At 51.8% G+C, this 12720-nt stretch overlaps 1 protein-coding gene across 5 annotated transcripts in view; it reads right to left on the bottom strand.

Annotated features, from left to right (window-relative positions):
• The window catches only part of ct (homeobox protein, cut), a 581376-nt gene that overhangs the window by 16241 nt on the left and 552415 nt on the right, over window positions 1-12720 (bottom strand). For all 5 annotated transcript variants that reach the window (XM_077654369.1, XM_077654368.1, XM_077654372.1 and 2 more), the window contains one exon: window positions 706-864. In XM_077654369.1, the coding sequence (XP_077510495.1) occupies window positions 706-864 (159 nt within the window). The remainder of the gene's footprint in view (window positions 1-705; window positions 865-12720) is intronic.

Consider the following 12720-nt stretch of genomic DNA (forward strand, 5'->3'; position numbering starts at 1 on the left):
CCCCCCCAAAAAAAATGTCTGCTGTGTTGGAGGAAATCTACGACTGGTGCGACTTTAACGACGTGACATGCGCAATAGCATATGTGTTGTTGAACTTAATTAGATCTAATTTTTAATAAGACTAAAATCAATTCAGACAATTGGGCTCTGTTCGACAGAACTGATACTGTGTCACTGTTGACAACTTGATCGAGCGCGCGTGCGTGTTGGACTGTGCTTCGCATGCGCAGTAGATGACTGTATGAAGTGCGCCAATCAGAACGCTGCTGACACAGCCCGGTGGTAATATGGCTGCGCTCAAAAAGGCAAATGTGAAAAGGTCTATACGATGCACAATAACAGATGTGTTGCTGAACTTAATTAGACTCATTAAGACTGAAATCAATTCAGACAACTGGGCTCTGTTCAACAGAATTGATCGGTTTTGCTTAATTTGACTGGTTGACTCGACTCGATTAAATTTAATTGATTGGACTGAACATTAATTCAGTTCTCTAATTATCATTCAATTTAATTAACGACTGTCAAAAGCCGGTGCACGGAATTATGAGGACAAAAACAAAAAGAAATGCTTAGATGCAGCAGCCTTTAAAAGGCATATGGCTCTCTTAAAAGAGATGGGGGATCGAGGGAAGGAAGAAGGGAATAAGGAGGGAATAAGAAGAGAATAAGAAGAGAATAAGAAGGTAATAAGAAGGGACTCACCTCTTTGTCCTTAGAGGCGAGCTGCAGCTCCAGGGTCGCCCGGGAAGGTACGGGCGACGCGGCGTCCCGCGCCGACGAAGGAGGAGGAGGCGACGAGGAGTCCATGTCAGACAGCTGGTCTCGCAACAGCACCGAATCCTGCTCGGCCGCCACGGCACGCTGCGTATACAAAAAAAAAAAGTGGTAGGTTTTTTAACGGGGTTAAACCGAGGAGACGCGCGAAAGAATGTGCTTAGCCTGGCCGGCTCATTTGCTTTGTGTTTAGCTGGTGCTTAGTTTAACACGTGACCATGATCCACAGAGCTCTCTATAGACCATAGAGCTCTCGTGCAGTGGCCAGCGAAGCTGATCTGTTCGCGCCGCCGCGGGTTCGAATCCCAGTCGCGGCAATATTTACTTCTACAGGTTGGCCAATGTCACCCTCGAGGTCGAGCTTCGCACAAGATTCTTGGCAGGAACCGTGTTAAGTAAGGTCCCCCTCAAGGCCAAGCTTCGCACAAGATTATTGGTTGGAGCCGTGTTAAGAAGTGCTCTCGCACTGAAAGAAGAAAAATGACAGGTACGGTCACGAGGCGAGCACAGAATGCGCCGACAGATGGCGACGGCAGATCAAGGATTTCTCCGCAGCCCCAAAAAGTACGCGTTCACTGTGCAGGTCACTCAGCGCAGCGTATGCATCAACAGCCAGAACCATAAGATGATGAAGTTTGTTCAAGCATAACATGTCACGTCAGGCGCACTTTGACTAAATGCCTTATTCCAAGGACGTCAAATGCACTATAACGGCACAAGACAACGCACAGGGTATACACGGTAACGATACTCGCACTCTATACTGTGACGGAACAGGGTAACGGTGTCGCCACCGTTTAGAGCGCTAGCTAGGCATGAACATCAAGCGCATGCGAACTCCTTTAAAGACTTGATAACGGAAAGAGTAATGCCGAGGCGATTAAGCTAGAACGTCCGAACACCGAATGAGCGTGATGCACGCGCTTGACAGCGTTGTTAACGACAGTGTACGCGGTGTACGGTAACGGTAGGCTAAAACGGGCCGATAAAAATCGGGTTCAAAGAGTCTCCCACGCGTTTACACGCAGCCTGACTGCTTGCTTGTAATTAAACACGCAAGAAAGAAGACGGAAGCCACTTATGGAAAGGGCGGCTACTTAATTCTTCTCAGTTGGCGTTTAAACTAGAAAGCCCCACGGCAATGTCAGAGTGCTAAAGTGAGCATGTTCGCCGCGCCTGTTTCGTAATCCGGCAATTAGGCGAAGCTCGTGACACGAATGGCCGGTTTGTGCGACCAAATGGCGGCGTCCCAGGCCAAGGCGACGTGTTCTTTGCGAGACTCCTTTAATGCGCGCAAATTAGGGCATGTCTAATGGCGCCATCTTCGCCAGTTCGGGTATACACTGCGTTTCGCATTGTCATTCAAGCCCTCATAAGGCTGCCAGCTTCCCGCCTTGCTTTCGGTAACTTGTTTCGCGAAAGTGAAGAACAGCGCTCAGGTACAACGCTTAAAACTCGGCGAAGTTTTCGCAACCAGCCCTTATTAGGGAACCTGGTTCGCACGCAGCGAGCGCGAAACTTTTAACGGCTGCACGGAGGCGAAAATTTTGGCGCCATATTGCGAACGCTGTACAAGAACCGAGGCGATGGAGAAAGAAAGGTTCTAAGGCAGGCGGCGGGGAAGAGCGGCTGCAACACGGAGCGGAAGCCCCGATAAGCCACGACCACGCGCGAAACGAAGTTCCGCGCCGCTCACCGCGAAAAAGCGCGCGCTTTTGAGTTGGCGCGCTTTTTCGCATCTTCGCGCGCGGCTTCCTTTCGTTTCTCCGAAACAGGACCGCGCAAAATAGCAGCCGGGGCTTTTCCCGCGGCGCGAGAGCAATCAAAAGGTTCGGCGCTGCAGATGCAACAGGCGTTGCTGAGCGCGCGCGTGCGCGACAAAGTTTTAACCCTGGCGCTTGTGTACACTCCTCCGTCCGTCTTAATTCCAGCCAGCGCCACCTCATCTGCTGCTGCGCGCGCTTTCGAGTGCCCCGCGGTCCACGCGCCAACGCGCGGGAGGGGCCATTTGACAGCTCGCGCGTAATTCGAGCGGACGCGAGAACCGAATGAAAAATTCAAGAACCGCTTTGCGCACCCGGCGCTTCGCAAAATTCACTGCTCGTGCTGCCGACCGCGCGCAAACCACGCGAGTTAAAACATGCCTCCCCCCCACCTAGCTGCCACGACGACCGCCCGTTGTTTGTCGAGTCCGAGTCATTTGGGCTCCGCGAAGACGAGCGTTCCCGATTCCGGTGGGGCTTCTCCGCATTCCCGAGTTCGTTTCTTTTTTTTTTTTGAGTTCGGGATTGCGTATGTGCCACCGCGGGCGCGCGCGGGGCTTGCGAGTTCGAAGCGTCGCGGGAGGTTTTAAAGCAGCGCGCCCGGGCGGTGTGCATTATTAGTGGGCCGTCTATAACGGTACACAATACGCGACCGCCCGCGTTCGCACAAAAATACCCGATGAATGCGCGCCTCGCCGCTCGGAAGCGACAGACCCGTCAAAATGGCTCTCCGCGGAATTTGTTACGCAGCTAGCTATATACTATTTAGCTAGCCAAAGATTTCCTTCTCTGATGCACAACACCCACACGCACGGGTGTGAAGGGGGGGATTAGAACCGCGCGCATTCTTGAGCAAACGCGCGTCCTTGTATATACCCTTTGTGTCTGGCATCAATACTGCATGTGCCGAGCCGGAGTTGTCGAAACCATCGCAGCGGTACAGGATGAACGGGACGCTGACGATGACACCACTCCGCAACTGCTCGTCTGACTGAATTGTTGATTGCGAAGGTGTCTGTATTCGAAGGTGTCTGTAAGGACACGCCCGCGCTTGAACACAACGCCACTTTTTTTCGCCATTAAACTAGCGGTAAACAAACCGCGCATCTCTGCGTTCTTGGCGAGCGAGCAGTTCTTTTCAGCCTAAAAAGGTAACGATGCTGCAACTAAACATACATGCGTGGGACTTCAGTTGCAGCACCTTAAGTTGCATCCGCCGTGGCTCACACTTGACATGAACTGCGAGAGAGAGGGGCTCAGCAACGCGTTCAATAGGGGAGAAAAAAAAAGATGCTCGGTACTCAGTCGATACCCTGTCGAAGACGGTTCGATACTGGGTTCGATACAAGTATGTTCCGTTCGATATCTTGATACCTGTCCGAGCGTACTTAAAATGCCAGCAGGGCTAGATATGAGCATTCGCTATTTGGGAACCGGGGCCCGTACACGCAAAAGTATACAATTAACGCCGCTCCATATTTTGAAGAGGCCGAGAAAAGAACAGAAACACGGGGTTCTAAAGGACGACAGAGGCCGGCCCCACACAAGCCTCCTCACACAGAAAACACCGGCGAGAACATCGACAGTAGCCAACAACGACTTCCAAATTAAATCCCATTTCGAAGATGAGAGGAGCCCGAGGGAAAAACCAAGCGACGCAGAAGAGACGGCGTTCGTATATAGGCTGGGCCAAAACTCGGGCCCGATGCGCACGCCGGACTCTCGAGACGACGCGGCTTTCTCCGAGATTAATCGCGTCCATCTCGGCGCGGACCAGCCCCGCTGTCCGAATCGACAATTACGACTAAAGCGCGATACATGTTTACTTTCGCTTTTCGCAAACGCCTAACCCAGCCCCAGCGCGTATATTCGCTCTTACTTTCGTGCGCTAAAGTATTTGTCCTCGACGTTTAGTGCCACGGCTCTCTCGCAGCGCAAAAGAAAAATAAAACTACGCGCCTTTCTTTCCCGTGTCCCTGCGCCTTCTCGGCGCGTGTCTGATTCTCGTTTGCCGTTCACGCTGTTATTACCAGGCAGAAAAGTTCGGGACTCGGAGGAAGGATCGACGGCGTCCTTCCGGCGTCACTCGCGCTGATTGGAGCAGTGCCGAGGGGGAGAGAGACGTACAAGACTTTTTGCCCCATTCCGGCGGCGGTCGCCGTCTCCGCAGAGCAAACTTTCCAATCTCGCCTTATTGCCAGGGAACTGAAACCGTCGCGAAATCGCGAAGAATAGTCAAGATTTGTGTGTGTGTGTGTGGGGGGGGGGGGGGGGGGGGGGGGACGTCTAAAGTGGCGCAAGAGAGCACGAAGCGCAAGCCGAAGATATGGTGGCCACGTTGTGTCCTATTTAGGAAATAGGGCAGGGTACACTGTAGCTCGAAACGTTAACTTATTGGTGTTGCCTAGCGAGAAGCAGTGTACACTTAAACATATCTATATATAAGCAGATTTTAACCATCAGTGACTCGTTCATATATATCTACACGGTTGAACACAAACACAAACAAAACCTAAGGTGGTGACGTTGATTACAGGACAGGCGACATTAGCTAGGGTTCGAAAACAGTCCACGGGCCCTAATAAGTCAGAAAAACGAAAGTCATTAAGTTGGGTGTGCCATACCAGCGGCAATATAAATTGGTTATATAAAGGAACGCCCAATACTTATGCAGACACTGCAACGCGTTGGTGAATGCCCAAAGGAGTACTAATTAAAACGGGCGCACCTCAAAGCTTTGAAACAAAAGGCTGATGCTCACTGCGCAGTTTTGCTTAAAAACATTACGAGCAAGTTCCAAAGCGATGAGTTGCGAACACAAGTGAGCAGCAAGATATTCAGTTTTCTATTCGCTCGCTCGTAAAATGCGGTTGTTCGTATTTTCCGCGTCAAAGCAGGAAACGGGACGCGCGCGCGCGCGCACACACACACACACATGAAAATGAAACAAAAAATTAAATGCGAAGAGGAAGGCGGTAGCACGCGGGTCACTGGGTCGTGACAAAGGCCCGGTGGCAGGTTATCCGACAGGTGTCGTCGACCCGTGCGCCGACGCATCACCGCTGCAGCGTTCCAGGGGACGCCACGAACAGCGCAAGCTGCAGCGATGAGCGGAGGGAGGGAGGGCGCAGTGAGGCGGAAAAAGAGTGCCCTGCCTCGGTCTCCTTAACTTGAAAGAAAAATGAAAAATCTGAAGCAAACGAAACATTTTTTTCCTTCTTCTTTAAAACTGGCAAGGAAATGCGGACGACAGGAAACAAACAATAAACAACGCGAGCAGCACACACGCGCGCCGGGCGAAAGCGCGGAACAAGCCGTGTCAGGAAGAAGACGTGATCGGAACGGTGTGAAACACCGAGGGTCGGAGTCGATAAGAAGCGCTCGCGAAGCCGCACAAGAAAGTGAGAACAAATCAAAGCGCACAACAAAAGCGACCGATTGGCGACTGAAGCGCGTTTTCAGGGACACGGCGCGATAACGGAACTTCGAGTCATCTTTGACGAGCGAGAGGGAGAGAGAGAGAGAGCATCGTACAAGCCGAGCAGAGTCGATGAGTAAAGGCGTTTCAAGCGCCACGTGCATGGCTTCGGTGCGCCCGCCTTGGTGTAGCGTTTACTTTCATTATATTGGGGTTCAAACAAGGGGTGCAAGAGTGTTGGGGTCCGTGCGTTCTGGAGCCTTTGACCCCACTGGCGTTTACAGCGCGGCTGGCTGGGCTTCAGTCCTTATTAGCACGGTCCCTCTTTCCGTACCTTCGTTTCTTCTTTCGCGTATCAAATCCTCAAGAGACACACGGCTGCGGAGAAAGTCGGGTCCGGGCGGGGGGCGGTGGGGTGTTTTTGTTTATTGCTGTTGCGTTTTGTCTAGCAGCAGGAGGACGATTAACGGGACGTGTTGATGCCGACGTTCCGAAAAGAAAGAAAAAAACATCGCGCGTCGCACGCACCCCCCCCCCCCCCCCCCTGCATCCTCAACTCTGCCTGGTGCACACAATGGCAAGCATCGAGTCGCGGACGTAAAAAGAAAGAATAGTGCCAGCACACGCCTTACGCAGGGAGACGGCTGAGAAAGAATATGAAGGAGGAAGGGGGGCTCGGCAGTGCTGTACGCCCCGTCATCTCAGAGTCGAGCCGCAGCGAACAAAAAGGATTAGTAACAATACTGATGGCAATAACTGTGGAAGAAACGGCGCAGTAGCAGTATACAGAAAAGAAGAGGGTGACGGAGTCAAACCCGCGAGCGTGCCACTAACAGTCGGGCTATATATATATATATATATATATATATATATATATATATATATATATATATATATATATATATATATATATATATATATATATATATATATATATATATATATATATATATATATATCAGGCTTCAGAGGCAGCAAAGCCCGTCGGAAGGCAGCCATGGGTGACGAAGTCTGAACGATATTATAGCGTGCCGGCTGAACCCAACCCCTCTCGAGCTCCTCCCCAGCAGAAAGCAAACGGAGTAATTTGTGAAACAATACTCGAGCGAGAACAAAGCGCGCCAAACGGCGTTCGACGAGAGAAGCGAAGACTGCGTGCGGCTCCGCGGTTCTCAAGCAGTGGTCGCAGCGTCAAGCGCATTACAAAATAAACACACTGCCACAGTCCTCTTCTCTTGCGCTCCTTCGGAACATGCAGCTTCGCATGCTGCGCACATCACCCCCCCCCCCCCCCGCCACATCACCCCCCCCCCCCTCCCCGTCGGGAGGGGTGGGAAAGCGACGGCGCTAAAAACAGCCAACGTGCGAGCAAAGCGAGATGAGGACGCAGCTCGCAGAATGAGTCCCGAACGACACGTTTTAGTTGTACTCGCGGAGGAGCGGCTTATCTAGGTGTCCACACGTTGTGGAGTTGTTGTTGTTGATGTTGTTGTTGATGTTGTTGTTGATGTTGTTGTTGATGTTGTTGTTGATGTTGTTGTTGTTGTTGTTGTTGTTGTTGCTGCTGTTGTTGTTGTTGTTGTTGATGTTGTTGTTGTTGTTGTTGTTGTTGTTGTTGTTGTTGTTGTTGTTGTTGTTGTTGTTGTTGTTGTTGTTGTTGTTGTCGTCGTTGTTGTTGTTGTTGTTGTTTCTCTCTGAGAGCGAGGTTGGTGTGCGAGCGAACCTGCTGCTTTGTTCGCGCGGTATCGCCTGCTGCAGGCAGGTACGGGATGTCATTGCGCGGATTAGCCCGTATAGGCGAATAAAGGAGAAAAAGGCCGAAGAATACCATTAGTTACGAACTGCCAAACAGAAGCACTCGTGTTACGCCTTATGGCTGCAAGATGGAATAAGCAGCGAGAATGGTTTCGAATCCGATAGTGCGGCCGAGATGGCTCCGTGCGGAAATGATTGCATTTCACTGGCTGCCACACACCGAAATGTGAAAAGTTAAAAACGAAATATGCGGGACGGGAGGTACCCACGCGCTTCCAAAAGCGCGCGTAAGGTGTATAGATATATATAATAAACGTTTCAAACCTGGCGTCGAAAGTAATGGAACATTTCGTTTGTTTGTCCAAGCAAGGAAGTGAAAAAGCGGCAGACACGAGCTAATAAATGCGTGACGTGGGGATGTCGTTTGAATACCCGTAACACCGACAGCTATAACGTGGTCGTCGCGCAATGCCATCAAACGTGTCGTGCCGAAAACGCCGCATTTCTCCCCATTCGCCGCGCTGTAACAAGGCTGTTAGAGCGCCTCGGAGGTTAGGCATTAAGGTAGGCTTCACGCAGGGCTCCTAGGCTTGGCAGCAAAGCCGAACACCAGGGTTTGTCTCTTTTTCCATTTACCCTTCACTTCTCAAGATTCGCGGGAAAACAGCTCGTTGCTTGTGACAGCCAGCAGAACGCGCGCGTGCGTGTGTGCTTACAATGCAAATGCCGCGCGCGCGCTTAGAAGCCGTTCATCCGCTCGCGATGGGGCGTCGTCACTTCGAATGCATTGACGCTCAGTGCGAAAAAGGTGAAAAAAATTTAATGAAATAAGGACGTCAGGAGACAACGCGTGCGCCAGTTTTTAAAACGAGAGAAACAAGGTACGAGAACGCGAAGGGCGTTCTTCGCCTCGGAGATATGCGACCGGTAATACCTATTCGATTTCGCGAGGGCTTCGCGCAGCACCCTTGTCGCTGGGATTCGTGAGCGGGATATGTGCGGTTGGCGAGAGGTAACCGTCGGAGAGCAGCGAAGCTCCGAGAATCCGTGGACTTAAGGAGAGAACATAAGCCGAGTGTCAAACTTGTCTGTCGTGTCTTTGCGGGCGAATCCGCGCAAACCCCGCCTCGTACGAGTTATTTTGTTCCGTGATATCGAGTTTAGGCCTTCTTAACAAAATAACGGCGCACAAAAATAGTGCCCGCGAAAAAGTGCGAGAGACAAAAATAAGCCAGATCAGAAAGCGTGAGAGGCGCAGAGCGGAGAAAATAACTGGGGAGGTCGCGCGATAAGCTATGCGCACTATCGGCAGCAGATGTGGATCAGCACGTGTTGACACAAATTGCACTATACCTGACGAAAATGGGCCAAATCTTTTCAGTCCATTTCCGCTCGTCACAACCTATTAAAATAGTTGCGTGCCTTCGTTTTCTTTCTTTTTTTTTCTGATCTCATGAAGAGGTTGTGGGGAGCGGTATAGGATAACATAGTCACGAGCTGCTTGACTGTCGAGTACGCCCGAACATTGTTGCTCGGCAAAACCGAAACTAGCGACGCCAGTTCGCTAAGCCCGTTGGCTATTACGACTGAACAGCCACTCCCGTATATGATACGTGGATATATTTTTACGGTGATGCGAATGCAACAAAGATTGGATAGGGCATGCGTATGCCTGAGCTAATTTCTTGTCTTTAGTTGAGTTAGTGTGATTGTGACTATGTACACACGCTAGCAATACTTGGTAGTTCTCTCACACTGTCCTTTCTCCAGTTATTTCCAGCTTTTTGGTTTTTGTCCTCTTATCTAGCGTTATGTTCTATTGCTGTATTTTAATAAAACCACAACCACGGGCTCAGTGAAACTCTACTCTGTCATACGTACGGAGTGTCGCATGCGAAAACTTTGCAAATATGGCATTAAATGCGCAATTAAAGGTTGAAAAGAGGCACGAAAAGGAAAAAATCAGAAAAAATAAAGAGAAGTCCCGGAAGAGGGATAGTTTAAGACCTCAGCGCAAGCGCGACAGCTCTACACATGCAGCGACCGGAGAGGTCTGTCTCTCTCTCGCTCCGTAGCCAGCCCTATATAGCTGACGTCCACCGTTACATCAGACGCGTATACGAGCGGCACAGCCCGCGACATACGGTTGACGCTATCAATTTCGGGGCAGGCGAGACAGAGAACAAAACGCTCGCGCGCGGGCACGTGCACATTCATTAAACGGCGCGAAGCCCAGCGGGAGAGAAAAAAAGTCACGCGCCTCGGCAGCGCCCGCTTCCTAATTCACGAACGACGAAACAGGCGGCCGCCGCCGCTACGCGGTCGACTAGACGATGATAGTGGTTAAAGGCGCCGGGTGAGGAAGGGGGGGGGGGGGGGGGCGTGGTCGTATATCAGGCCAAAGGCACACGGCGCGCGACGTGAGTCGCGCTTAATAATCTTTGGCGGGAGCCAAATACGCGCTCGTTGGAGGAGGGAAGAGGGGGCGCGTGCGTCTCGTACGTCACGGTCGTGCCCTGCCGCCGCTGACTTCGCGGGCGCATAAATAGGCGCCAAAATAAAAGCCATCACACGACGTTCGGAAAGGCAGCGAGCACTCGAGTGTACGGTACAGTCGACCGCGCGAAAGCTGCCATCACCGAGCGCGAACGAAACGCGCGTGTCATGCGGCGGCGGCGATCGCGACATCATAGTGCGCCGCGACTGCTTCCTTCGACGTCCCGGCCTCGCGGAAGTTCCGTGCAGCACGGACGAGCGCTCGAAAGGCGGTGAATACAAGCTTTCGTCGACTCGCGAGAGGCACTTGCACTGTATAGCATGCTATGGGGAACCTGCGCTTCCAAGGTGGCAACTGCAATTGTTCCATTCGGTGACTCAAAACTGCTTTTGCCAGCCGCTTGGGCCGCTGCAAACGCGAGAACACATTCTGCGCGATTAGATACCGGCGTTTGGCTGACAGCATTCATTGCCTAGCTCCTCTCGGCGTAGCCCAGATAGCTGACGTACGGCACGTGCGCCTTCGGCAGAGCGCGGAGGCTCACGCCAATAAGCGCCTGAAGGTGGCGCTGAAAAGTACTAATAGTACTACCCAAAACTGCTTGCTCTTCTCGCTAGGCAGTGTGTTATGGCGCTGCAATCGGCACCGCCAACCTCAGCGCAAGTTCCCCATAGCAATCGGTACCTCACCGCCCTCTTTCCGTTCGACACCGGCTTTCAAAAGAATCAACTTTCTGAGTGTACTGTTTCACCGCAGAAGATATATTCGCTCAACAGTACGCGAATGTTATGCCTAATGGTAAACATCTCGAATAAAACAAAACGTATATTCGGGTGGAGTAGTCGAGGACTAAACTGGAACTTCCTCTGCATAACGGAAGTAAGTGTTATGAAGGGAAAGCAAGCAGACAGAAAAATCAACATGGCCACCAAATTTATTTCCCCAGACGTGGATGAAACGAGGGACGTGTAACGGGAGCAGCATTTGCGCTGGCTTTATGTTGCATATGCAAGCGGTTTCCGAGTAATCATATAAAAGCTCACAGTTGGCTTGCGCTCAAACATGCTAAAAGAAGAAAGAAATATGAAGTGGTTGCGCTTAAAAGCGACGGGAAACAACGCAGAAGCCAATTTCTTCCCGATTCTTCTCCCACTTATCGAAATGCCCAAAATTAATTCTCCCCGTCCCTGTAAAGCATTAAACCCACACCTGCAACGAGTGTATATAGCTTTTGGGTCACATCATTCTTGCGACTACAGTGGCCGTTCTTGTCCAAGCATATCCGAGATGTGCTCGGGTACCCACGAGTCAACGTAGGCGCTTCAACTTCCGCTCAATAAACGTTCGCCCCTCATCACCCATGCAAGCGCGCCTTCTGAGCCAGAAAACGGCTAGACGTGCCACTGGGTTTTGCCCTTCGGGGACTAATTGCACTGCCACCACCATTCGTCCCTCAAAGTGCAACAGTTACTCCCTTAGCTGCTAACTGCAAAAGGATCACTAGGCGCAGTTAGTCTCCCCACGGAGTAACTGTACTAACGGTTCGTCCAGGGGACTAAGTGGTGCAGTTAGTCCCATTTGCTTACTGAATTTTTAGACAGTGCGTTCAAAAGACCAAAAAGCTTAACCGCTTACGAGCACTCATTTATCCCCAACGCGATTCATGAAACCAGCTGCTACCTCCACTGCGCTGAATGCAACTGATGGGGAAGAATAAGAAGAAAAAGGAGGCTAGCATGGAGAGAATGTGCGCGGCATTCAACTTATCAGAACGGCGCGGCAAATCGGCCGCCGTCTTCGTAATTAGGCGGCGCCGGGGCCGAATGGCGCTCTATCGGCCGCGACGTGTTCCTTTGTCCTGCGCCGAGCCAGCAGCTGCGATGCCGACAGTGACGCGCGTAACGAGCTGAACGGTCGCCCGTGTGTGTGCGTGTGGTGTCGCTCGCGTTAATTAGTGACTGACGGTTCAGGCTCGTTACCGCCGCGGTGACGCGCAGTCACACGCGCGGGATCGGAGTCACGCTGAACCGCGTGCGCCGCGCGCATGGCGCTCGCACCCATGGGTCGGACCCTGCGGTGAAGCATCCCGTAGGCTCGGATCATGAGGGGTATCAAAGGCAAAACCAAGAAATCAAGCTATATATTATGGCCTACACATTTCGAGAAAGTTTGCGGGCACCTTTGCGTAGTCTACACAAGCCTCGTTTACATGAACCCCACAGCGGCGGGTCGAGTCGGGGCATCGAGTTGAGCAAGGTCAGCCCACTCGACGAGTCGGGGGATCGAGTTGAGCAAGGTCAGCTCACCTCGACGACTCCGCGTTTACATGAACTCGAATTTAGTGAGTCGAGACCGGTTCAACTGCAGCGACACCAAGCGTCGGGCAGGCAACGGAAGAGGGCAGTGGCAGCCCCCAAGATCGCGGAACCGCACAGCTGACTCGGAGGCGCGACGGCATAAGCGATAAACAGATTCGCATTTATCATCTCCCCTCCCACTAACCCGAATTT

This window comes from Amblyomma americanum, chromosome 2 (assembly GCF_052857255.1).
Source record: "Amblyomma americanum isolate KBUSLIRL-KWMA chromosome 2, ASM5285725v1, whole genome shotgun sequence".
Taxonomy (NCBI): Eukaryota; Metazoa; Arthropoda; class Arachnida; order Ixodida; family Ixodidae; genus Amblyomma; species Amblyomma americanum.